At 37.0% G+C, this 27,147-nt stretch overlaps 1 protein-coding gene across 1 annotated transcript in view; it reads left to right on the top strand.

The window, feature by feature from the left end:
* Positions 1-27,147, top strand: part of OTOG (otogelin) — an 88,558-nt gene that overhangs the window by 42,300 nt on the left and 19,111 nt on the right. The window contains exons 26-36 of the mRNA XM_071559502.1: positions 2,599-2,766; positions 4,865-5,143; positions 13,762-13,879; positions 14,530-14,609; positions 14,991-18,739; positions 19,364-19,532; positions 20,505-20,587; positions 21,851-21,940; positions 22,289-22,472; positions 25,277-25,497; positions 26,352-26,490. Coding sequence (XP_071415603.1) covers positions 2,599-2,766; positions 4,865-5,143; positions 13,762-13,879; positions 14,530-14,609; positions 14,991-18,739; positions 19,364-19,532; positions 20,505-20,587; positions 21,851-21,940; positions 22,289-22,472; positions 25,277-25,497; positions 26,352-26,490 — 5,280 coding nt within the window. The remainder of the gene's footprint in view (positions 1-2,598; positions 2,767-4,864; positions 5,144-13,761; positions 13,880-14,529; positions 14,610-14,990; positions 18,740-19,363; positions 19,533-20,504; positions 20,588-21,850; positions 21,941-22,288; positions 22,473-25,276; positions 25,498-26,351; positions 26,491-27,147) is intronic.

Below are 27,147 nucleotides of genomic sequence, written 5' to 3'. Positions count from 1 at the left end.
GAACAGCATATTATTTATATAGCCAAGATTCTGTTCTATTGTTTTATTTTGGTTTTTTAAAGGCTTTTAATTTCATAATACTTTTTTATATTCCTTTCCCAAAAACATGTGTTTAACTAATTTTCTTTGCAGTGATGGGTCATGATTAAACAACTATATCAAGTAATTAATAGACTATTCATCTAAATAGCACTAGGGGCACTACTTGCTTAAGGTTTAATGCAGTTCAAAGCTGATACCTAGTGGGTATGTTACATCACTCATGGTCTCCTGTGCAGCCTCCAGAGGGAGATAGCTGCAAAGATATGACAACGTTTTGTCTACAAATGGGGAATGACACTCCATTTAGGTATATCTGGCCTAGCCTTAAGTTCCTGAGCAGCAAACGTTGCTGCTGCATTAGAGTGGCTCTCAGCAAGGAGTGCAAAACTTGTACAAGGTGCTGGAGTAAACCTTGCATCTCCACCAGGTGCTGTGCTGCCGTGTTAGCACTGGAATCCGTACTCGGACTATTTTGAAGTCATATTGTGAGTGTCTGCATACAAGACACTCTGATGTGTCAGAGTGGCATACAAGCCAGCCTGATGTGAGGAATGGTCAGGGCTCCTGCTATTTATTCTATAACTCTTTATCAAGCTCATGTAGAAGCCTGTCTATCCACATGGTTTGTGGTATTTTGGTCTTCTGTTAGACTCAATATTTGAGCAGCTTTCCCCCGGAAACATCTCGGAGAGGGACCAAGTTTAAACTAGAAGAGACCTGTGCAATTTCCCAGGCCCAAACAATATGGCCAAGAAATCTGTTTTCTCATACACTGACTGCTGAGAAGATTTTGAGTTCAGTCAAATTGCTAATGCCTTTCATCTAGATCACTATTTAAGCCTTTAAATTAATTGAAATAAGGGTCAGTTGACTGTAAGAGGTGACTGAAGTTTTACATCTCCTTTTTGGTTTGGATTTTTTTCGTTTTGTTTTATAAATGCAATACAGTCTTGATGCAAGATAATCAGTGCAGTTGTAACAGACTGGAAGTGCCATGCCTCCAGCCTCTGTGGTAATAGTCAAGCTAGATGATAACATATATTTCTAAGGTGTGTTACTAGTTTTACTTGCCCCTGAGTTTGCACTGACTCCAATTAGTTGAAGTAGTGGAGAGTTTGTGCATGTGACCATCTTGCTGCTGTTTGCTAATGCAACTCATCAGTATTCAATATGTGATGCTTCAGAGTTGCCAGTGTGGGAAAAAAATTATCTCCATGCTGAAGATTTTTTCCTCTACCTCACTTATAGTGTGACCTAGGATTACTTAGATTTGGAGGGAAGAAGGTTAAGATTTTCTCTTTGTAGCTTTGTCACGAATCTGGAGTGACGTGGTTTCAGTCCTTCCGGAAGCAGAAGCCTATTGGCTTTGGAAAGGGAAAATTCTCAGCTAGTGGCTGTGGTCTCTCACATTTTGGATGGGCCTGAAATATGAGACTTAAAGATATAATAACATTTTCAGAATACTGGATGTTTTAAGTAGTAATTTTAAAAATGTTTTTCAACTCCCTGTGCTGAAGTTTTTCAACTCCCTGTGCTGCATGTTTAGTTGGACATGCACTTGTGTCCTGACTGGTTACCTTTTTATGCCATTAGAATAAAAAAATCATGTTGCTATGCATCCTCCTTATGATTTCAAAATTCTTTATAAATTTTAAGGTTAATGAGAACCAGCATATGAGGGCAGGCTGCAAATTACAGTCCAAACTTTTAACTGGTTTGAACAGATTTTAAAGGTCAATGGTATTAGCTGCAACTGTCAGTTGAGAAGGTCTAGGACACTTCTACCTTAGATGAATGCTTGCCATGTCCCTGCTTGTGGATAAAATGAGAGAGGTGAATTGCTCAGGGGTGGTCTAAAATACCTGATTTTAACAGGAAACTTTGAAAAACACTTTCAAACTTTTAAAAATTAACTTGAAAATAATTTTCTGCAATGAAATTGGAACTCAATGTGGAGGTGTGACATTTTAAGATTTGTGAAATGATAACTTTGCATGCTTCTAGGTAAATATGACCATTCCTTTCCTTGTGATGCTGATTTCTTCCTGTCTGGCTTCTCAGTGGTTATATTTGCATCTCCACTGTTGGATATGTGATAATATCACATTTTTATTCCCTGCAAAATGTGTCACACTTTAGACACTAACAAAATAGGTTTAAAGACTAGTAAGAAGTGTGTCATTAGTTTGACCATACAAATAAGCAATTTGTAGGGTGGTCTACAGACACAGTTTTTATTTTTAAATCAAATAACGGAGAGATCGACTACCTTTATTGAAGTGACTGTGAAACCAAATCACATGAGAAGGAGAAAAAGGAAAAGCTAATCATGAGTCTTGAAAATTGAAAGTAGATATTCTTGTCAGTTCTCAGAGCAGGTATTTTCTAATAGAGTTTGGCTTTATTTTGGTTGTCATTATAGTTCAGTCCATGGTACCTAGAGCTATTTTCAGAGTGGTGAAATGTGTTTTTCATTGTATGCTCTGTCCTAATGTTTAGAACTCAAGCATTTGTGACACTTGACACGAAAGATAATTGTGGTTTTTCTCTCAACAGCTCTGGGAAAGGGCCCATACAAACTGGTCAGCTATTTGGATGGGAAATTTGTAATGGCAGCGAAATTGATGGATGGTGGTGTTTTCCCAGTGAGAGAAGAAGATACTCTTCCTGGACATGTAGTGAGCTTTATGCTGACTTCAGGACTTTATAAACCCAAAGCACATGGTAAAGTCACAGTAACCTGGCATCTTAAATAAGACAGAGCAAATTCTGCCCTTGAATATGAGCCTGTGTTTAAGAGTAGACCTGGGTCAGAAAATATCGTTTCTTTATCTGTTAGCTGAATGTGCACTTTAATGTCTGCCAAAGTTTTCATTTGGTTGGTTTCAGTTAGATGATCATAGCTTTGTAAACAGATACTTTTAGTTGAAAAGCCGCAACCTTCAGAAGCACCCAACTGGTATTGTAGCCCAGTGCACTAGATATGTGTTGCTCTCTTTACCTTTCTTCTGTCAAAACCAGGACCTGGGAAAGAATGGGAGAGGAATGTTGCAAGACAAGTGCTCCTTCTTCACTTCCTCTTCCACCATTGCTTGTTGTCTGCCTGCTTGTACAGAGGTGCCCATTGACCCTAACTTGAGCTGTGTAAGGGAGGGCACTGTAAATTTGTTTCCTTCAGGCCCCAATTTGAGCTTCCCCTAGGGGAATGTGTTGCTTATTCAGCAGATAAAAGATGTCTTGCACACCTTCAGACACGTGGAGAAAATTTACAGGAGTATATTCAGGATTTGTGACATTAATTGAATGCTATAGCTGTCTGCATACACAACTTTAATACCCACAGAGCAGTTGAGTCTCAGTAGAGTTTTACTGCCCAGAGTCCCCTGATCAGCTGAAGGTGGCTGTCTTTGTGTAATCAAAGGAGGGATATGGGTCAGTTGAAAAAATGACAAGCATTTCATTACTAATACTGCAGTCTGTAGAACTGATACAAGAACTCATGTAACAGAATATCTAGGGCCAGATTTCATTTATTAGTCATAGTTTTGAGGCACTTGTATGTTGCATTCAATTTATGTTTGGAAAGGGAAGGTTAGTCCTACTGTTCTATTCCTGTATAAAACCCTCCAGCTTAGAATTTAACCTGGCACATAGAATTTGTGCATTATAGTTCAATTTGAATGAATGGAATTTCATCATTTGTTCATGGAGCAGTTTGTATGATTAATCTGGTACACCATTTATAGGAAACTTTTGATTCTTTGGGGCCTCAACAAAAGCCATGTCTTTTATCAGTTTTAGGCCATTCATGGACAATGAAGAGTTTTGGGCATTGATGCATTGATTTGCTATATAGCAGATGTTAAAAATCACACTGACTGTGATTTGTTATTAAACAGCTTCTTGCTACAGACAACTAGTAAAAGGACATTCACTAGTATTGCTAGGTTTTTCAGATTAACTGAAGTTTTAATCCTCAGAAAATAAGGTGGTCTTCCGCAAGTGTTATGCCACAATGTGGTAATATATTCTTTTAACAGAGGTCACTAGTTTTCTATGCATTGGTTTTTGTTTGGTTTGGTTTGTTGGTTTTTTTTTCAAGAAATGCTACCCAGTCCTGGAGAGTTAGTTGATTTACAATAGATTAATGGCTGTTTTCAGGAGACTAGCAGAGTTTACAGAAAAACAGAATGAAGTAATTCTGTGAGCAACAGATGCCTGTAACTGGCTCAAGATCTGCCACTCTGCAATTGATTGTACAGAGGCTACTTGAAATCAGTAGTGCTGCTTGTAGAGTAAGGTATCATGAAGGGACATTTGCCAGAAAACAGACTTTGCTGTAACATTCTTGGAGGAAGGTCTAGGGAGTTGAATGCAAAATGCATTTCTGTAATTTGTTTTTAATGAAAGGCTGAGCTTTTAAGCTATAAATTCCTGATGGAAAATGTTACTTGTAAAGCTAGTCCGATGAAGTTTAAGTTTTTATTAAATAAATGGCTTAACAAAGACTGTAAATTAAGTTCTGCTTGACTGCAGGGCTATATTCCTTTATCCTGGTGAGGGCAAAGGTCTTAATTTGCTTTTACTCCACTTGAAATCTGTATAGTATTTGGAAAACTAAATATCCATCACAATCTAGCCCTCTGAAATCCATATATAGTGTATTTTCTTGCAGCTTTCAGGCAGTTTTCACTGGAAAGGCCGAAGTCTGTTTTCATTCCTCACACCACTAATATCAGTAGTGGTACATCAGAATGAATTTAGTTTATTATGTGTATATCAGCAAGTAAATGAGTTCTGTGTGTTTTGCTTTGTTTTTCAGATTCCAACTTGATTTCATTTGAAACAGCTGAGAGACCAAACTATTTTCTTCAATTGGTATCCAATAATACTCTTGGTATTTCTAAATGGAAAAAAACTGAAGAATTTCACAACAGATCTACATTTGTCATTCACAAGAATACATGGCTTTCAGGGTACAGTTCCTTTGAGTCCTTTGCAAAACCGGGATATTTCATCCACATTTCAGCCTCTTCAGTTGAGCTTTTGAAGTATCATCATTCAGAGGAATTCAGACTGTCAACCCTTTTTAAACTTGTAGGTAGGTAATTAAAATTTATGAATAGCAATTTGCTCCCTGTGAAAATCCAGGCTAAATGCTATTGATGTTTTCAGAGGTTATGAGATTGTTTACTTTTCCTCTGTATCATTGGGAGCTGTGGGTTCTCCATGAAATACAGGGCCAAAATCTAAAAAGATTCTAAATCCAAAATCCCTGAGCATTGTAGTGAAGATAAGATTCTGTTTTCTTGTGAAAAGCCATTAAATTGCTTAACATACAATTTTGGGGGTTTTTGCCACCTGGTTTTGGAAATACATATCCTACTATATAATTGGTGGGCAGTACATGATAATAAGATGCTTAAGGTGTAGAAGATTCATGCTTATGAATAATGGATTAATGAAGGGAATAGAAAAGAATAGAATTGATCTCTAAAAGTTAAGGTCCGTGGATGATGTTTTGTTTTCTGTTCCCTTTGCCTGCTGTCAAGAGAGAGATTTCTGTACAGTGCATTCTCATTGCAAGCTTTAGAGCCTCTTCAGAAGTCCTGCCATACAGTGCTAATGACACGGCCTGTAGCTTACACCATTCAAAACTCATGTTTCCCCTGAAAAACACCTTGACCTCTGACCCACTCAGAGACACTTTTGGGATGTTAACCCCTAGTGTTTCCATCATCTAGTTGGAAGTATTCACTTCTTCTTGAGGATCTAGATGACCATTTCTCTGATATTTATTAAGCAGCTACAACTCTTGAATACAAAATGCAAGCAGCTGTGAAAGTGTTTCTATCTACCTGAGATTCCCATTCCCATAATAGTTCCATTCCACTGAGAAATTTGGATCAGAAATGAAGAAGATACTCCTAGAACTCTTCACAGGAGATGGCAAAGAAATGGAAAGAAAATGAAATATCGTATCAAATGAAGTGTGGCCTGGCTGTGTTTTACAGTGACCATGTTGATTCTTGGCACAGACAAACCTGAAGCATCCTCTGACTTCTGTGATAGAAGAGGCCAACTGTATGCCTCATGGAGCTTCTTGTTATCAAAACATTGAATTAAAGTGTTAATGGTGTCATTGTGAGTCTGCCGATGTTTTGCAGTACATTATGCTGACAGCCTAATGCAGCTGTTGACTGGCACACTCCAACTTAAGAAAAATGACAGATTTTGTCATTGCCAAATGCCTGTTGCCTCTTGACAAATGCTTGTAATCACAGAGCTGTTGAGGGTTTTGGACAGCAGAATCATAGTGCTAATGCTATTACCAGGATGTTCATACAGCATTTCAAGCAAGGAACTTCTTTTGAACATAACAAAAATACCTCCTCAGTCTTTTATCTTTGAGGGAGGAATGAAGAAGGTTCCAATTCTCAGTGGTCGTCCATTAACACAGAATGGTATGTCTTTTCAAGTGTGAAGTCTTTGCCCTCCAGTCATTATACCAAAAAATCCTATCTATGCCAATGGAAAACTAAAACAATTTACCTCAGCAAGTGGGATCAGATCAAATAATCAAGAGGTATTTCATTAATCACCACATCCGAGGGCTTAGGTTTCAGAGTTTTATAAGCAGAGAAACGTAGGGCTTGAATCTTTCTCCAGTGTACTTTCACAAGGGCCAGGCTGCTGATGCAGGGTAATTACATGGTCTAAAAATACAGCAGCATTTGTTTAAGTTAATGGAAAAGTTACACCAGCTCCAGAGTGCGCAGGCAAAAGCGTATTGAGTTTCCTGCTGACTATTGTAAATGCTTTGCATATTAGATCAGAAACTCTGGAACAGCTATTCCTGCGGAATCAGAGGATAAATATCGGGAGCAGAATAATAGGTCCAGTAAATCCCCTTGGCCAGAAAGTTCCTCATGAGACTTCTTCATGCTCTGTGACGCACGTTCAAAAGGAAGAATTCGAAATGACCTGATCACCACAGCAAGAGATACATATCTGCTTAAAGTCAGCTGACAAGTCACTTTTTCCAGTTTCATCGTGATAAATATTGTCACACTGGAACATTTCAGCTATGAATTGCACTATATAATAGCACATGAGCTAAGGCTGCAAAGTGTTTTCCATGAGAAGTTTTAAACTGTGTTATTTTCCTTATACTTAGATTTGTCTGCTGTCCTGTTCCTACAAACTTTTGCGGAAATTGAGTTGATAACTGAATTCTAATATCTAGTATACACTTACTTGCAAGAAAATACACGTTTGCATTCGGTTCAGGAATTTTTACCTGGCAAATGTATTGGTATGTATTCAGTCAAAAGAAAGAATGCACTTGGCCTTACCAGATGGAGAAACACAGAGGTGTCATGTAGGAGTGATCAATTCTCATTTGAAATTGTTGGAAAATCAGTGTATGTAGGGAATAGATTATCTTTTGATGGATATACCTGCAGTTTTCTTAACTCTTTTAAAAATCATGTGCTTAAGCTTTTAGCTTTCATATAATTGTCACCTCTTTAAGATCACTGACTTATTTTATGTATGTTATAAAAATGTGACTTGCTCTACATAAATTCTGCAAAAAAGGTTTTTAATGTTAGTTATGTGCTTTAATAAGTAACTTGCTGTAAATAGCCTGTTTTAGAAAGAATTTTCAGCTAAAATTAAAACCTCAAGAAACATGAAGTACAGGCAAACTGCACAGAGGTATTTTTCAATGTTTAAGTTTGATACAGAGCATTTTTGATTCCTTTTAATGCTTGTGTCTTAATTAACTTAATTGCATTTGGAAACGTAGTACAAAACTGAAATTTTAATGAAAAACTCTTTCTACAAAGCCATCTTTTACTTTAAACCAGAGTTATACATGTTATCATCAACTATTTTAACTTCAGCTTACTCTTATTCATTTCCACCAGTAGACTTAATTTTCTAGAATGCCCTGTTTTGCTCATAATGAGCTGCTGTTGAGTTTAATTAGAGCTCCTGTGCTTTCATGGCCCAAAAGATCATGACATGGGCCCTGGGACTGGATAATGCTGAGCAACTGCTGTTGTACCTGCAAATCCTGGGTATTTCACTGAGCACATTTGCTTGGTAGCTCCTGGAATCAGACCGAGGTTACCGCAGAATAACATCTTTCCTACTTATACTGATAACACAATCATTTTACCTCCCATTTTTTAACTGAATAAATAGGAGGAGGTTGAACAGTTAACATTGTAATAGTACACTGAGCCATAAGTATTTCAGAGGTAGATAATTAGACTTTGTTTTCAGTGATGTTTTGGCTGGGCACAGCGTTTAATTTTTCCAGTGATATTTGCTTACATTTCTTGTTGAAGAAACTTAGAAGTCATGAGCAGAGTTTACTGGTAGTTTGTGTGTGTGTTAAGTGGGTAGATAGGATTTCATGTTTCTAAACTTGTAACTGAGGAGACAGGCAATGTAAGTTACTAAGCAGAGTTTTGCTACTGTTATAGATAGAAATTATTCTAAAGCAATTTTTTTGCCTATGGATTTTTTTTTTTTAATTTTGAGGAAAAATAGCAAACCAGAAAAAAGTATCAGGTAAGAATGAAAATCCAAGTACGTAATTTTTTCATTATATTTTAAACTCTTGTTTTAAATACAACCTTCTATTAACATTAGAACATTTCAATTTTTAGGGTTTACTTTTAAGTAAATAGCCATTTTTTGAAGCTTAACCACAATTATTTGTAATATGCAGATTCTAACCATGGCAAATTTTGTCTCTGTGAGGTAAAAACATAGAAAGCAAAATGGTATGGACTTGTGAACATTTAGAATTATCAACACCAAAAAAGTGGTCAAGCTACTAAGTAAAGTAAAAAATGTCGGTTTTTGAGCTCCCCAGGTTCCGGCGCAAGAATCAAAGACGTAACCTCCATAGGAGTATTGGTCAGTGTTCTGATTTATTGTTTACATCACACACACACACATCGCATATTCTCTGAGTCCATGAATAGTACAGGAATATCATTGGTCAATGGCTAGGGTTGGTACTTTTCTCAAAACTATGCCCTTCTGTATCAATGTGTTTACCTGCTTCTCCCAACGGCTGCTGCATTCTTTCTATTGTTTACTGCTCTTCTTGAAGCAGGCTCAAGGATACAGGGGCCCCATTTCCCTCTCAATGGCCTGGGTTGTGCACAAAAACTTCTAAGTTCAAATTTCTTCCAACAACTAAGAAAGGTTATTATGACTCAACAGAACACCCTAGTCTGTCAGTGATAAAAAAAAATGAATATTCTTCATTAAGTGGTAGCAACTGTTCTTGTTATCACAGTATTATTTTTGAAAGCCACAAAGAAGAATATCCTTGGTTACAGAGAAGAAAATGCTTTTTTAATATCCAAGAAAGTGAGAAAGCAGTGGAATATCTCTTAATATATCATCTTTGGTTATGCATATACCTGCATTCATACAAAAGCTTTCTGCAGTACTGTAATATGTTTACACGCTCAGCTCCTGTTAGGTAAGAGAACTGTGGGCTCGGTGTGTCAACTGCAGCAACTGTCACCCAGGACATAATTCACCATTTTGTAAAGGATTTGCCGTGTCACCAAACAGAAGACAAATGCTGGTAGAATTCACTAGGAGACACATGGTTATTTTGAAATGCCATGACGAATCCTTTTGAGGAACACATGCTTGATATCAGAAGCTTGATTAACTGTCTGTAAAGTGTGTATCATTCTTTTGCCATGAGTGAACTGTACTGTTGCACAGGGTACATTAAGCTCGTATTACTGGTTGCTGGAGGGGGAATTTCAGTATTAAAAAAATGGTAAGCATGTGGTGGAGGTGGCTGATTAGCATCCTGGCTAGCATAAAGAATTCATGCCATGACACTGGCAAAATCCAGAGTTTCTGAACTGTGGTGGTTTCAGTCATAGAAATTGCAGTACTGTAGTAACAACAAAACTGAGGTTGGTCTGGTGTGGAAATTGATGTCTAAAGTCAATACAGAGACTGAAAGGAGTATTTCCTTCAGTTTAGGGAGACAAGTGATTGAATGGCTTTAAAACGTGGTTACTGCTTTTCCTTATACAGTAAAGATTAAATGATTGTGGGTATTTGCATTATAGTTAATATACAGATTACTAAACAAAGCAGAATAATCTATTATTTTAGCTCATAGAACATTCTGAGTTGGAAGGGACATGGACACACAAGGATCCTCAAAGTCCAATTCCTGGTCCTTCCCAGGAGAACTCCAAGAGTCACACCATGTGCCTTGAGAACATTATCCAAACATTTCTTGAACTCTGTCAGGCTTAGTGCTGTGACCACTTCCCTGGGAAGTCTGTTCCAATACTTAAACACCCTCCAGGTTACAAACCTTTTTCCAATATCCAACTTAAACTTCGCCTGACACAACTTCAGGTCATTCCCTCAGGTCTTGTCACTGGTCACCACAGAGGAGGGATTAGTTCCTGTCCCTCCTCTTCCCCTCATGAGGAATTTGTAGACTACAATGAGGTCTCCCCTTCAGTCTCCACTTCTCCAGTCTGAACAGACCAAGTGCCCTCAACTGCTTCTCATATGGCTTCCCCTCAAGGGTCTTCACCATCTCCATTGCTCCCTTTTGGATACTTTCTGATCTCATATTCTGGTGCCCAAAACTGCATACAGGACTTGAGATGAGGCCACACCAGTGCAGAGTAAAGAGAGTGTTTTTGTGTTGTGATTTTTGTTTTGTTTTGTTTTACAGTGGCTTGTGCAGTGTTAGATCCTTGGGATGCTTAGGCATTCCAGAAGTGATGTTGACAACAGTAAAAACTTTAAATATGATGAATGACTGATGTTCTCCTAGTGCTTGAAAGGCATTTTCCCATAATTCATTGCAAAGCATGGACTTTGCTATACCTGATGGGTTTACTGAGACATACTAAAAACTTTCTGAGATAATGGAAACCAATTCATACAATATGTTCAACTTTTGCTGTGGAGATTTGATATGCTCTTTAATGTAATTTCCACTCTAATATACATTAATAGAGCTTGGCCTGGCATACTCAATTCTCTAAAATCTTTTGACTGGAAAATGAAATGTTGAGTGACTCTAGAACTCTTTGAAAGCAATTTTTATGACCAGGTTCATGAATTCATCTGTTGTCAGTAGTTCTTTCTGCAGAAGTAGGGGCAAAATTTGCAAACAAGCATGACTTCATTCTTAACTCAAAGCATCATTTATGAACTGTTTATCAAATACTATGCCTTTATGTAGAAATTTGCCCTAATTCCTACCAAGGCATGCAGCACCACCAAACTCTGTGAACTTAATCTGTAGGAAAGCTTGAGGAAGTCATGGCTACCATTTCATAAAGTTTATTTGGAGAATGGGAGATGGTATGTTAATCTCAGTACTTGGAAGTGTTAATTCATGATCACTCTTGTGCTAAATTGAGAAACTATCATTCTTCTTTGGGTTACAGGATGTCCTCTGCAAAACTTCTACCTTTATTGTGTTCAAAACTTATTCTATGATTAATGGTGAGTTTTGTGGCAAGAGTTAAAAGTTATGGATTTGTCTCTGTACTTAATCTAGAGTAGACTGATGAATGAGATTTCCTGGATTCCACTTGGATTTACTGTTATTGCTGGTTATTACTACTGCTGGTGATTGCCTATGCCAACAGGTCTCTTATGTGTTCTGTCTTTCTGTCATGTATCTTCTTTTGTCCTTAAACTTTACCACTTTGACCATTCAATGCATACAAAACCCGGTGAATCAGTCAGCAAAATGTATGGAAATAATTCCCTTCCTCCAGTAGATTTAAGTAACTTAAATTGATTCCACTAGAAGGGGTCACAGAAGAATTCAGTGACTTGTACTTAACTTATAGGACCATGATTTTATAAATGCATTTGTTGCTGCTGCAAAAATGGTTTGTTTTTTTTTTTTTTTTAAATCAGTGATAAGTTACGTCCCTGGATAAAGTAAGATGTACAAGTGGTAACACTAGATGGCAACATACACACCCTTTTGTCTGAGTTTGGTTTTTGTTTTTAAGAAAATTTTAAAAGGAGACATTAATAATGACAGAGATAATTACTTGTAGGTAGAGATGTCCCTAAATTTCAGAAAGAACAATTTCTTAAGATCTTCACAAAGATGTAAAAGAGCTACTCCCTTTTTATCTCAGTCAAGCAAAGATCAGCAAAACTTAAAAGAAAAAAGACTTCAAAAATTCAAAACTGGAAAGCCTTTCTAAGAAGTTAGCATTTTCTTTCTGGTGCTTAATGTAAACGTTGTTTAAGAGCAGTTACTCTTTGTAAGCTCTGAACAACATTACTCTAAGCTCAGGTTTACAAGTTTTGAGGGGATCCATATATCATGATGAGGATCTTCTGCAGGTATAAGTATAGGGAAGTTTCACTGCACTGCCCTATTGGTACTAGAAGGAGTTGGGGTGGGCTGTCAGTTCAGGTACTGAAATCTAGATACGTTGTGTAAAGCTTGCAGGTGTTGCAAGAGTCACTGGACTAATCTGTGTGGGAAACCATTCTACATGCAGAAGGGGAAGGGCTGTAGTGAAAGAGAAAACATGCCATAAATTTTTTTATTCAGATTTTACACTCACTCTTTTTTAATTTTTTAAAGCTTCTGGATAACTTAGTAAGTACTGGAAGTATAAGTGATCCTTATTTCTGTTTATTCTAACTTTGAAGATTAAATCTTCCTCTATCTGAATTTGTACTTTGAGTTTCCATTATGTGACTTGGTAATCCTTATTTAAGCACTGTGTGTGCAAATGTTCTGAAGACAGGCTGGGGTGGTGGTTTGTTCTGTTTTGGTTGAGTTACGTTTTGTTGGTTTTTTGTTTTTTGGGTTTTTTTTTTTTTAATTTGCCATAGAGTTTCATTATTGGTACTATTTTGTGTGGTGAATAGGTGTTTTAAAATTTGTAAGACTGCTTGCTTGATCTTACATCAGTTGCTTTGTTCATTATGGAAGCCGTTAGAATTTCAGAATGTTTTGAGGTTTGAGTTAATTTCTCTTGGAATGGCTGTCTTATACTGCTTTTGAGAATATCAGCTGTTAAGATATACTGCTTTAAAGGGACTTAATTGGCCTAATTTCTGATTACTTTGGAATGGTGGTGTTTTTTGGCTTTTAAAATACTATCATATCATAAGTATTATGTACACCTCTGTGTTATATCAGCAAATTTTACACATGAAGTAAACAGTTGTTGTGATATGTTATAAAGAGTATCAGCATATCCAAATGGTGCTTTTAATTTTTATTGTAATAGTGGTAATTGTATAGAAACAATATAATATATATTTTGCAGTTTGTTTGGATAACCAAACATAAAGTTTCAAGTTGTTATATTTTTAATTTAAAACTGTTCTAATTTTCCTGGCTTTAGTTTTCAAGTGATTGTAATATACAGTAAATGTGGCTGATTCAGTGTTGGGTTTTTATACCATAAAGAGTAAAACACACTGTAAAGCAAGCACACTCTAATGTATGCTGCAGAAATGTAAACTGTTTTTCTATGGTTTAAAAACCTTAGCTGTTCAAAAATATTACCAGTTTTATTTGTGGAGATTACACGTAGAAACAGTAGCAGATTTAGAGATGCAGTGAATGTAAAGTATGCCTCTTAGTGATATGTATCTGTGAGTGTTTCTAGAAATATATGAGAATAACAGATCTTTGTTGGTTTTCAGATGACAAATTTAAATTTCTGTCCCGTTCTACATGTGAATGGCATTATGATGCTTGTACAAGCCCTTGTTTCAAGACATGCAGGGACCCATTGGGGAAAAACTGTCAGACAGTGCCAAAGTAAGTATCTGTACTTTTATGGAAAAGTGTGTAATTTGGGCAATATACTTCAGCAGGATAATAGGAATATAAGGGACCAGATATAGGCTTAGTATATCAGGACTGTATCCTTGGGTAAGGAGGTAAGGGAAAGAGAAAATACATAGAATATAACCTGCTGCTGCAACTACATAAAATTGACATTTCAGTTAGTGTACTGTCAGATTGTGGAATGACTAGTATATTTGTATGTATGCAGTCAGGGGGGTATTAATAAAGAAAGGTTATTACAAGTTTGTTTCAAATAGTTGTGCCGCTACTTTTTCATGATGTCATTGCAGCAGCCATGTCTGTCCTTTCTTTTTCATCCCAGTTGAAATTTGTGCTAAACCTCGTAAAACTAGTGTTTGGATTTTCATAAGTAAAAATGTTTGGTATTTCTTAAAAAATAATATTCACTATTGAACCTACAACTGTTAATTTCAAAGGCTGAGTATCATTGAGTTCATGCTTTAGCTTAGATCTGACCGGGAATGGAAGTTATGGCAATGACATTTTGGAGTACACTGAGGTGAACCAGACATATTTAATATAATTCTGTTTTCATAAAATTAAATGCGCATTCTAGAAGATACTGTTTAACTAGTTAATAATAGTTGTTTTTCTTTTAGAGTGGAAGGATGTATCCCTGCCTGCCCTCTCAATATGTTGCTGGATGAAATCACTCAAAGATGCGTGTATTTTGAAGACTGTATGTCTGAAAAAATATATATATTATGTATTATACTTACCAAATTCTTAGTTCTTTTGTCATAATTTCAAGTATCAGTGCATACATTTGTGTAACTATGACCTTAGTTGTATGAATCTTGAGCTCACTTATCATATTTGAGTTAAAATAATTTCACTCCTCAAAAACGTGAGGAGAAATGAAGAAAGAACATCTTTGTTCTTAAAATTCATACAACATTTCATTACTTTATATGTCAAAGGAATGATTTAATTAATTTACTTTTTAATTTGCCTATGAACTTTAAAGGCAATTGAAAAGATCAGTTAACCTGTAACTCTGCTGGCTTCATTACTATAATTATTCATAAATTTCAGACTGTTTTCTTGTGTCTGATTTCAGGCATTGAACCTACAGATGATAGTCCACCTTTGCCTCCCAGCATTCAAACACCAGCAGTTCCACCCTTAACATCAGGTGCAAGTTTGGCAGTGATCGGTGAAGCCTTAACTTCACTTCCTGTACCTGAAGCAAAGGACAGGGAAACAACACTTGCTACAAAATTGCAACTCACTGCAACTACAGGGAAAATGGAATTTTCACCTGTTATGTCTAATGCAACACTTCCAACTATAACTTTATCATCAAATTTTTCATCACAGTCAACAGAAATGACATCTGGGAGAAGCACTACAGCAATATCTGGGACAACAAAATCTAATGTAAGCTTGTTTGCTTCTGTTTATCCTTTGTTTCCATCGACTGTCAGTTCAGAAACTTTCACAAAGATACAACTGATCAGTACTGGTTCCACTAAACTATTGAGGGCCACAGAACCTCAGACACTAACTGCTACACAAGCAGTGACTACAAGTACAGAATCAGAAAGCAAACCCATTTCTACTTCTGTTTTTACTGGCACATCACTCAGAACAACAGAAATGCCAGTCAAAACTAAAATAATGGAAATATCAGAAATAGCCACAAGAACACTTCCCACGAAAGAAGGACAAGTAAAACCAGAAGGAGTTACAAGATTTACACCCAGTTTATTTGAATCAATAACAGAAAAAACTTCTCCATATGTGTCACAGTTTTCCAGATCACCACCCCTGGATGTGCCTTCATCTATACCACCAGCAAATATAACAGGAACTTCAGAAGGGACAAAAGTCAGCATAGAACAGCCTTCTAGCACAGTAGGCAATGTTACAGTAACATCATTTTCTCCTATACTCACTACATCGTTGTTAAAACCTGCATCTTCAGCACCTACAAAAGCAGCAGCTGTTTTAACCAAACAAAGCATAAAGACAACATTTTCGCCAACATCCATGCCACCTATTTCATTAGGAAAGACAACTGTAGAACATCCTTCTGTAATGATTCAACACCTGACTGGTACTCCAGAGGTACCTCTCACTACAACTCTAGGTTCAAAGAAGACAACTCTAAAAACTCAAGAGAGCTTATCATCAGAAACAACTTTGTTATCCTCTATAACTCATGAACAGGAAATTCCCAAAACAACATCTCACATGGAACATACATCAAGTTTCTATTTCTCTCCATATTCACTCCACCCTAGTTCTACAACTGAAGAATCCTTCACTTTTTCTACAAGAACACGTTCAGTGTCTGTTCCTACTCCTGCTGCTTCAGCTTCAGGGGAATTAAAAAAAACGTTTAAAACTGTTTCAACTACAGGATATCCCTCATACACAGTTCTAAACACAACAGGGTTCCTGACTACATTATACACTAAGTATCCTGTTGTGGCTGAGACTACCAGAGTGACACCTTTGTCTGTTAAGGTAACATCCAGAATAACATCCCCTCTTGAATTAGCGACAAAGTCAACTTTGTTTTCTGGAAAAACATCTACTGAATACAAGTCAACTCTGGTTTCAAGTACAGTGAAGACAAGCGCTTCAGCATATTCAGGTAGTGTTACAACATCAGCAGTGAAAACCAAAGAAACCACTGTTCCTTTTGTAGCTAGAGAAAGAGAATCATCTCAAAGAACATCCATCACTGGATCTCCACTTATTCTTCTTAGTGGAACTGAAACCACATTGTTGACAACACAGGCTGATAAATCCCAAGTGGAAAGTATTACTACCATCTCGACTAGGAAGTCATCTGCCTTGAAATTTTCACCACCAAGTTCTACAATCTCTTTAAATCATTCTCTTCCTTCACTACCCTCAGATGGAAAAGAAGCATCACTGACAACTCTCAGTCCTATGCGTACGTCTCATGAAAGAGTCTCTTTTTATCCAAAAACAACTGTAGAAAAGCCTATGTTAACAACAGAAAAGATCTCTCCAGTCAGGACTTTCTCTGTTTTATCCAGTATAACAGAACAATCAAGTCCAGGAACAGCAGTATCGCCAGACAAAGCCATTTTGAGAATCACTAATGCAACAATCTCCCCATCCTCTGAATTTAGCAGTCAGCTCGTAACAACCACAAAAATAATGACAGGCAAAGAAAAATCTTCCCAGTCCCCTTATGTTGTACTTCCAGTAACAAAGTCTTCTTCCACTCTTTCTACCTCTCAGTATCTAGGAGATAAATCAGTTTCTTCTCCTTCTTTAATGCAACTGACACCGGAAGGAACAACCACACCAACATATTCATTAGAAACTAAAGTAATTTCTACAGCTTTAAAACCTACGGCCCAAAGTGTAACAGACAGGGTGAAACTTACAGCAGCTGCAGCTGAGCCATCCTTGCCTCCATCTTCAGTAGGCTTCCTCTCTTGGCAGACATCTTTGGGAGATAAACTTTCAGTACAGACCACAAAGACCATGGTTATACCACATTTTTCTACTCAGAAGACTATGGAACTTGGTCATCAGACTTCTGAACCTTCATCGACAAGCCAAAGTATTACCCTAGTTTACCAGTATCCTGCAGAAACAAAATCCACAGTAGAACTGACTTCCTTATACCCCTTAATGACCTCACTACCTGAAAGCATTCATTCAAGTACATTACCTGCCCCAGTAGGTCCTACAAAAGTTATTTTACCAACTGAAAAATATTTGCTTTTGACTGATTCAGTCACACAGGCACATGTATTAAGAACTTCTGTTTTGCAGTCTACAGCCCCAACTAGAACAACAGCTGACTTGATTTTTGGCACCAAAATTCCCCCTTTCGTACCAGGAGTGCTTGTAACTTCCTCCTCTTTAACAACAACTGAAAAAGAATCATTTCCTTCATTTTCCACACAAAAGGCAGCTACGGATCTAAAATTCACAAGCCTGACCTCGTTTACTGAATCACTTGATTCAAGACAAACACTTGAAATAACATCACCTTCACCAGATTCTAAGTCAAGCTCTTCAATGGCTTTGTTACCAGAAACAACAGAAATGTCCATCATGATGGGGAGTGGGTCATCCACATCACCAAGCAAAAGTGATACAGAGAAAACTGAAGTGTTGCCTAAGCAGGTCGTGCCTTCAGCCACCACCCTTAGTTCTACATTTGTAGCAAGTACAGCACTGTCAACTATGGCCCATTCATCAACTGCAGCTTCTGGCTCTTCAGTGATAAGCAGTGCTGGGCAAAATCTTAGTATTGTATCAGCAACTTTAGGCAAAGCAGAGGCAGTCACAGAACCCATCATGAGTTCTGTGAAGCCCACCTCTTTTTCTGTCACTTCAGAAGCAAAAGTAACCTTGCCCCTCGACACAGTGGAATCTGAAGAGCCACATTTAGCAACACAAGTCCAACCTGCCCTTACTAAGGGTGTTACTGTTACCCCAGAAACACCTCAGACATTTTACTCTTCATATTTCACAAACACAAGTTCAGTTCTGTCTGCTATACATTCATCTTCTGAATCAAAACCATTTCCTTCTATAGCTCCATCATCAGCCAGTACCACTCAAACTTCAAAACTTGAAATATCATCTGAGATGCAAACACCTTCTGTGAGTTCACTGCTAATGATATCTGATCATCAAAATGACACAACAGCTCCATCAGTTTCCTCCTTTGCCTCTTTATCTACCAAACCACTTCATGGCTTGACTACATCATTTTCTGATGGCCTGGCAACAGCTGAAGCCATGTCGAGAGTCACAGCATTACCTTTAATGGTGCCTCAAGAAACAGCAACTCTTCAAACTTGTACAGTGAGTAGCTATAAATATTTATGTGTCTGGTTTGAAATATGTCTTAGTTACTTTTACAGACTGATTAAAAAAAAAAAATGTGAGCCATACCTTGATCTCCAAGATTTAAAATATCTGTATCACACAGGGAGCCCAATTATGTTATCAGTTACATCCAAAACCTTGGATGATTTCATTGTACATTATGGGTTTTTTTTAAATGCTTAGTTTCAGGCCTCAGTTTTCTGGGGTATGACCATTACAAGAATGAGGGTTTTTGTCAAAATGTGGTGCTTTAATATGCTTCTGTCATGTGCCCACCTTAAAATACATCTTTCCGGAGATCCCTGTTACTATTCTTGCTTATGCCCTTCCATATCTTTCCTTCTCAACTTTTTACAAAGTAAAGTTAAAAATTCAGAAATGCAGTGCTCACCTTCACAACAGGACAATAGTGCTAGTCTGTCCTCAGAATCGTCAGATTTTCAACATGCTCTTTGCTTGTAGCTCCCATCAGTGTCATGGAGATCCATAAGTACTCTTTATCTGAAGAATGTGAATCCTTTTCTAAAACAAAGTTTTGCAATATTGTGATACTAGATTGATAAGAATGGTAACTTATGTCTTTTATTAAATATGCCTTAGCCAATCACAGAGAATGAGTGCATAAAACACATTTGCTTGGATGGACAACTGATCCAAGTTAATAAGTCTGAGAACTGCCCATACAATGCAACTCAACCCAGCTGTGGAGTTTTAGGATTTGCTACTCAAATCAATGGTGACAAATGCTGCCCAAAGTGGGAATGTGCATGTAAGTTTTAATTATGCACTACCTTTGAAGTGACTTTAGGTAACAATTTAGTGCATGAATAAGAAGGCTAAGAACTGACACTTCTGTACCATAGCATAGAAAAAAAAGATGCAGACTGTATAGGTTTCTCATTGTCTAACAAAATTTATTGTTCTATTTGTACATCCAGGGAAATGAAATCAAAAATGCTCCATTAATGTAGATATTCCTCTTATTCAGCTTTAGGTATCTGCAGTGGATATGTCTAGGTCTGACTTAGACCTGTCTTGTCACCGGTTTAATCAGGGGACATTTAATCAATATAGTCAGTGGATTCTTTGGTTCATTTTATATCTAGTTCAGGATGAGAAGATTCCCCAGGCTGTTAACTATTTCTTTTAACAGTTTGGGGAATCTGTACAGTAGTCCCTCCTATCAGTTACCTACAATTGGGTAGAAAGAATCCCAACCTTAGAGAAAATTCAATTTAGTCTGTAATAGCAAAGAAAGTATACAGAGATGAGCAACTGGAATTTCTGGTTGCCCTCTAGAGTTTGAAGCAACTCAGAGTAGAACGAGTAGAACTCCAAGACCTTTGAAACACAAAAGCTTTAGCAATGAGACTGGAAATAAAAATGTTCCACCTAGGGAACAAGACTAGAAGGGAACTAAGGATCTGGTGGGCTCTACTGTATTTCAGGGTTTTTCCTAGTTTGGGATTTGTAAAAATTGTAAACCCTTTCTGGGAAGATCTGTAAGGAAATAGCTGATTGCAGAGGTCTGCAGGTTGGTGTCCTGAATTACACAGAATTTCACTCTGCTGTCCATTTACAGAGATGCAACAGTATCAAATATAGCTGAAAATATACGCTGTATATGCAAAACTCTAGTAAGCTAGTTAATCTAAAATATATTGGTTTATCTTAATTTTTTTTAATAATTACTAAAATTCTAAAATAAGTTAGAAAAAAATACTGTTTTTTTTTTCCTTAGGTCGCTGCACCATTTTCTCTGATCTGAGCATTGTAACCTATGATGGAAATCATTTGGCTTTATTCAAAGAAGCATCATACATTGTTAGTCAAACTCAAGATGAAACTATAACCATCCATGTCCTTGACTGTAGAATGGTAACTAACATTTATCAGCTAACAGAAGGTGTTTGATACTACTAAGATGTATCTTAAAAGCAAGAGCATAATACTACTACATACTTACGATTATCATTATTCACTTCTGTGCAATATCTATGAATTGTACTTGCATATTACAACATGTATGATTTGTATAACACTTTATCACATGACTGTATATACATAGTTCCTTCTGAGACAGGTGGAAGATGAGAGGTAGGTTCATATTATCTTACTGTAATATAGACAAGGTGGTGAGAGTTTAAGTGGATACACGTCTTCAGTCACTTTCTGTGAGCGCCATCCTGTAATAAGTACCACCATAATTGTATCAGTATGCCACCAATTTATTTCAATGCATGACTTTTATCTAAATTCATTTGGAGAAATTAATGCTGGAAACACCAATCTTCAGAGCCATAAAGACTGTAGTAATGCCAGACTGATTTGGACCACCCTGTGCATTCCAAGTCTCTGACATGGGAGGAAGAGAGAAATTCTAACAGGCATCCTGTCTAATGGGTACTGTGGGTTGACTTTCATCACTACAAGTTGATTTCTTATGAGCCTTTACAAAACTCTTTAAATTCCAGTCTCTTCTGAGAAAACTAGGTTATTTTGGTGTCCATATAAATGTCCATTAAAAAGTTGCACCCTATGGAAGGTAATTTTGGAAGCTCAATATGATTGATATGAAAAAGGAGATGTGTTTATGACTTTCAGATTTGTTTTCCTGTTGCATTTAGTATTTTCTGTTTTGTTCAACACCTTGTAGTTCAGGAATTATGCATGTATTTCTGATCCATTACTTCCATCCTGTACATATATCTTAGCGATTCATCATTACCAGTCTCATTCTTGCTCACCTTCAGATGTGTACTTTATATTTTTTGGTGTCCAAACAGCTAGTCTATTATTTTTTCTTCCCCTGAAAGCCTCTATTTCTGTCATAATTTCAAGATTGTATGACACAGCACAGTTGCTGTAAACAACAATGTCATGGAATTTTGCTTGTTTATTTTGCAATACTATCCAGTTAAACTTTGTAGTCGTAACTTGTAACTGTAATCAGCAATGGTTTTCCTTTCTTAATAATATACGCCCCAGAAATCCTTAATTTCCCAGTACCTAAAAACAGTAAGCAGCTCATGTAGAAAAATTTTTCTCATCATGACTATGGTTGATGTGTTTTTACTTTCTCCACAGAGTAATTCAAATTCAACTTCTTTGTGCCTGGCCATGTTGAATCTAACCTATGTATCAAACCAAATTATTATCAATCGTTTAAGTAGGAAAGTAAGTATTATGAAGCTTTTTCTTTCCAGTTTTGATAGCAACTTGCTCCTGTAATCAACTGCCTCCTCATGTGGATACTGAGGATTAGAGTAGAACAAAAACGGTCATCTAATTTGTTGATCTAATTTAGTAATTTAGTAATCCTACTGAATTCAAAGAGCTAAACTATGATAGAGGGACAGTTATGAGGTAAGTCACAGAGCAAGGTACATAAACTCTTAGTTCCTTTGGTGCCTATATCTTTGTGGAGCAGAGCCTGACTTTTTTTGAAATTAGTTATCACTTAGATTCTTAAGCTGCTGAGAATCTGGCCTTAGTTGTTCTACCTCTCTTCTGCATGTCTTTTAGATAACAGTAAATTCAAGATTGGCTTGGCCTACTGTTAGAAAATATGGATACAAAGTTGAAGATTCAGGCTTCAAGTATGCTGTTGAGACCCCAACAAAAGTCAGAATTCAGTGGTTTCACAACACAGGTGTGATGATTATTGAGTTCAATAGTAGCAAAGAACCAAGCACTTTGGGACTATGTGGTAAGTATAGAGCAGTGCAAGCAATAAAGGCATTCAGATGCTTTGCTAGGGAGACACATTTTCCTAATTATATAAACTATTTATTACAGGATCTGTCTCAAAAGAGTTAGTGCAGATCATTGCAAAGTATGACACTATTAAAATCAATCTGTTATTGTGTTACTTTTTGAGATTGTTTGATGTCTATCCCTGTAATCACTTTTTGCCAGAGTGTTTCTCCTGTCTGTAACCTGTTTGAATCACAAGTATAATTGCTGTAACCAAACCCAAATAAGGAAGACAGTTCTGTAATGTCAAATAAAAACATTTACAGGTTCAGCGTTATCCATCTGATAGGAAGCGCTATGTGCTATTTTCAGTTTCTAAAGGTCAGAATTCCCCGAAAATGTTAACTTGAGAGAACTAATCTTAGTTTTTCTGTTGGAGAAAATAGTTCAGAGGTAATTTCTTAATAGTAACAGGTTCAATAAACATCATGTTGCACTCTGTTAGGTCAGTTAAATAGTTTTGCCTACTTTCTTTCTAAAAGCATAACCTTGAATAAGCTGTGGGTGTTACAGCTTTTGCAAGCATGTATTTGTTGATGTAAATCCCCACTGTGTTAGCTGAATCTGTAAATTTATCTGCTGTAAATTGGAGCTGGAAACCAGGATTAAAGAGATCATGTAATTACAGTGGATATCTTTCCAGTTTCAGAAAGGGCAAATGCCTGCAGCTCAGTATCACATGCCAGTGATAGCTCAGTCCAGTTTCAAGTCCTGAAGACAGGAATACACTTCTCACAAAGAAAGTTTGAATTCATCCCATTTTGTGATTGAATTATTATCTGTAATTTCCTCTAACTTTTGATTTCAGAATCATTCTCGCTCTCTTTGGCAAATTGATATTGTAACTAGATCAAAGAGAAACAAGCAAGTAAAGACTGTGGAGTTTTTTAGTAATACTGATTCAAGTTATCCTGAAAGTCTCTTTTGTCTTTATCTGCTTGATTACTGTGATAGGGATCATTGAGTACATTACATTCGTGGTTTGCAAGGCATTTTGATTAGATGGCAACACATTTCTGTGGGTGATGTTGCAACTGCAACTTCTTCAGAGAATGTGCTGTGTATTTTTGGTATTCCTCTCTGACTGGGATTATCTGCACAGGTCTGCCTACACAGTGCTGTCTGGTGCAACTTAGAGCCTGCTTTAAATTAGCTTCTTGTACTGCATCTTTTCAGGCTAAATTAGTCTGCAATGATTTCCTGTGCTTTCTGTGTAATTCTTCTGCTTGTATTTGGCCTTTCTCAGAGTTCTTTTAGCTGTACTGCAGTATTGCTGGATCCTAATTTCTCAGCTTCTTGCTAAAACTCAAGACACCATTGCGGTTTTGTAGCACTATCATCCCTTGGAAAGATTCATGTCAGATACAACAGTGTCTTTTACAGTACAAGGATTGGCCAAAGGTGTCAGCTGGTGAAGGACTGCTGTGGGAGAGGAGGGATGTGGGAAAGGGAACATTGACATCTCTGCAGCAAAACTGGTGAAAGAGAGTGAAAGAATGTGAATTTTAGCAATAACTAGATCCTGCTAAGGCTCATGTGAAACCTTAGTTTTGCTGTGTTAAATGTCCTTGTCAATGTGTAAGAGAAGTGAAAAAAGTCGTCCCTCATGTGACAGCAATTCTTTTAAATCTTTCAGATCCATCAAGTACTTCCTGTCCATGTTGCACATACTCACAACCTCAAAAGGTTCAACCAGAAACATTTTTGATCAAATAATGCTTACAGTATCAAAAGCAGTTTTACTTTCTGAGTGTCTGTTGCTGTATCACTGATGGTCAATAAGTTGCTCTTGTCATAAGGAATTGTGAAAAATGGTGAAACACCAGTTCTTTAGTAAAGGGTGAGATCCACAAACAGTTTTTGAATACATAAAGATGTAGGATTCGCTTGTGGAGGTGTCAGAAGAAAACATTCTAGAAGTCTGACACAAAAGTCTCAGAAACTGATTATAAAGAAAGAGCTGGGGACTGATCCATCATTCTGCTTTTTTCCTAGCTTGTAAAGGACCTTCTGAGGAGGCTACTGGAATACTTGGATGTTCTGTGTTGACTAGACTCACTCTCCATGTTATGTTGCTTCTTTGCTCTAAAGTGTTTCAAAATTGCCATCTATCTTAGTTAAAACAGGAGGGAAAAGTGATGCTGCCTTCTGAGAAGTGAATATGGAAATGTTACATATTTCTTCTTTTTTTTTTTCTTTTATTCCCCCCTTTTGTTTTCTCCTCCTCCTGAGCGGTAATTATAGATATACCTGAAAGTGCCAAAAGTTGCACTTTTATGGTAGCTTTTCAGCAAACAGATGCTTAAGATTGCTCAGAAGCATAAGTAGAACGGTACAGCACTTCTGAAGTACAGTATCAGATTAGCATCTTGGCATTTTATGGAAGTTCCCATTTCTGATAACATTCACAGTTTCAATTTGTTGGTATATACAGAGGTGCTTTGCAACCTTTTTTAAAATAAATTTTTGTTTAGCGCTTGTGCAACTGAGGGGTGAAGTTCTGTGCCATAGCTGGGCTCTCTTTGATATGCAATAGATTTCCACTCATAGGTGCATCTTTAGTTTTGCTTTTCTAAATTTTTCTGAATATTGTGTATTTTGATCCTACCGAAGGCTTTCTACATCTGTTGTAAATTGTGACACAGTCATGTTTTAGAATATTTTAAAAAGCAATTTACTTGTTTGAACATGCCACTTAAACTTCAGAATGACCAACATGGTCTTAACCTGCTTTTTTTTCCTTCTGGTAATTCTCAGGGTTTTGTGATAGAAGCTTGGAAAATGACTTGATGCTACCTAACAGGACAGTTTTAAGCAAGAGCAGCTCACCATCTACTTTTATAGACAGCTGGCAAGTGCCAGGCACATTAAAGTATACTGGAGAAGAGAGGCATCAGGAAACTAATTGCTCACTCACGGACTGCTCAGAGTGCTTAAGAATGGTGTTGAACCAGACCTTCAGCAGCTGTCATCCTTATGTACGTTAACTATTTCGAAGCTTACATTTTGAGAGAGATGTAGTTCAGATATAATTTTGCATACTCGATAATTTCATTAATGTGACACTACATGTGACCACATCTATTGAATGAGATACATACTTTTCTTGTATCTACAATTGCAAGGTAAAAGTAATTGAAGAGTATGGCAGCTTGATAGGAGAGTTTCAATAAGCAAGTCAGAATTGCATCTCAGTTTTGAAATAACGCCTAATTCATAAACCACCTCAGCTAATTCAACTATATCAGTAAGATGTAGAGAAAAGTAAAAGAAAATAGTTCTAGGATCTAATTAATCCTTAAGCCTTCAGCAATTTAACAAGTCCCAGATTGCAGTAGGTAATCTGAGAACCTGCATTCTTAAAGGCTCTAGAGACAAGAGTTCCAACTCAGAGATGTTAAAGGATAGAACAGACCCTGTAAAGCAAACCTAGGGCAAATAACAAACTCGGGGTGCAAATAAGTTATTTGTGGTCATGGGAGTGCATTACTGCTTGACCTTGTGTATTGTTGAGTTTGATGAAGAGGAAGCCAAAACCAGATAAAAATACAGAGGTAAGGAGGAACAAGGAACAAGTAATTATGCCTTCTATTGGGAAAACTCTATTACCTCTTCCTTGGCACTTGTAAGAGATGAAACTGAGGAATACAAGGATGGCAACATTCAGGAACTCTTAATTACTAGTAGATTATCTGTGTACACCAATGAAGGCTTAGTGTGAATCAAGAACTTTTGCCTTCATTGTTTATAGGTGATATTTTAAAAGATCGGTCTTTTTCTTACCTGCCATAATCTCTATGAAGGTGCCATATCTCTTTTTTTCCTTTGTTAGGTTCCACCTGAGGTGTTCTGTGATATATGGGTTCAAGACACTGAGTACATTAAAAATCCATGCATTTCCCTAGCTACCTATGTGGCAATGTGCAACAAATTTAATATTTGCATAGAATGGAGGAGCTCTGATTACTGCCGTAAGTATTCTGCATGTATGTGCCCCTGTAATGCTCACAAGAGACAAAATCTTCCTTCTGTAAGTTACTGTAGATTGGAAATGACAACATCTCTTGAGTCTTCATGTACTTTAGAATTATTATTGAGATAATAAATTAAGCGTTTTTTAATATACAATTCCAAGCAGTGTTCAAAAGGAATGAGGATCATACAGACATTTCAAAGATGGAAAAGGTTGTTCACAAGTCTACCTCAGGTTTATTATATGCGTTAATGCAGAAGTCGTATCTTCTCTCTTGCAATATAGCATTTGTTTCTCTTAACCACTTTCCTGTGATAAAACCAAAACACAACAGAATTGGTTGTGGAAAGGAGGAAGCCACAAAAAAAAATAAGTTCTATGGTACTTTGAATTGGTGGTATCTGTTTGATGTTGCTGCAGGAAGCTGTGCCTTTGGAAAAAGGGTTAGAGAAATGAAACACCTTTGAGATAAGGTGGAGAGTAAGGAGTAAAACCTGAGAGTTAGTGCATCCTGGCAAAAGAATTCTCCCATAGCAACATATCAAAGTGTAAGGCCAAATGGTATCTGTAGTTGAATTACAGCATCTACTTATGCTGTCCACGATCACCTAGGAAAAGCTCCATGCAGTGATAACAAAGGGAGGTCTGTGGGTTT

Source organism: Pithys albifrons, chromosome 6, assembly GCF_047495875.1.
Source record: "Pithys albifrons albifrons isolate INPA30051 chromosome 6, PitAlb_v1, whole genome shotgun sequence".
Lineage (NCBI taxonomy): Eukaryota > Metazoa > Chordata > Aves > Passeriformes > Thamnophilidae > Pithys > Pithys albifrons.
The sequence above is the reverse complement of the archived record's forward strand: the minus strand, read 5'-3'. Positions and strand labels throughout refer to the sequence as shown.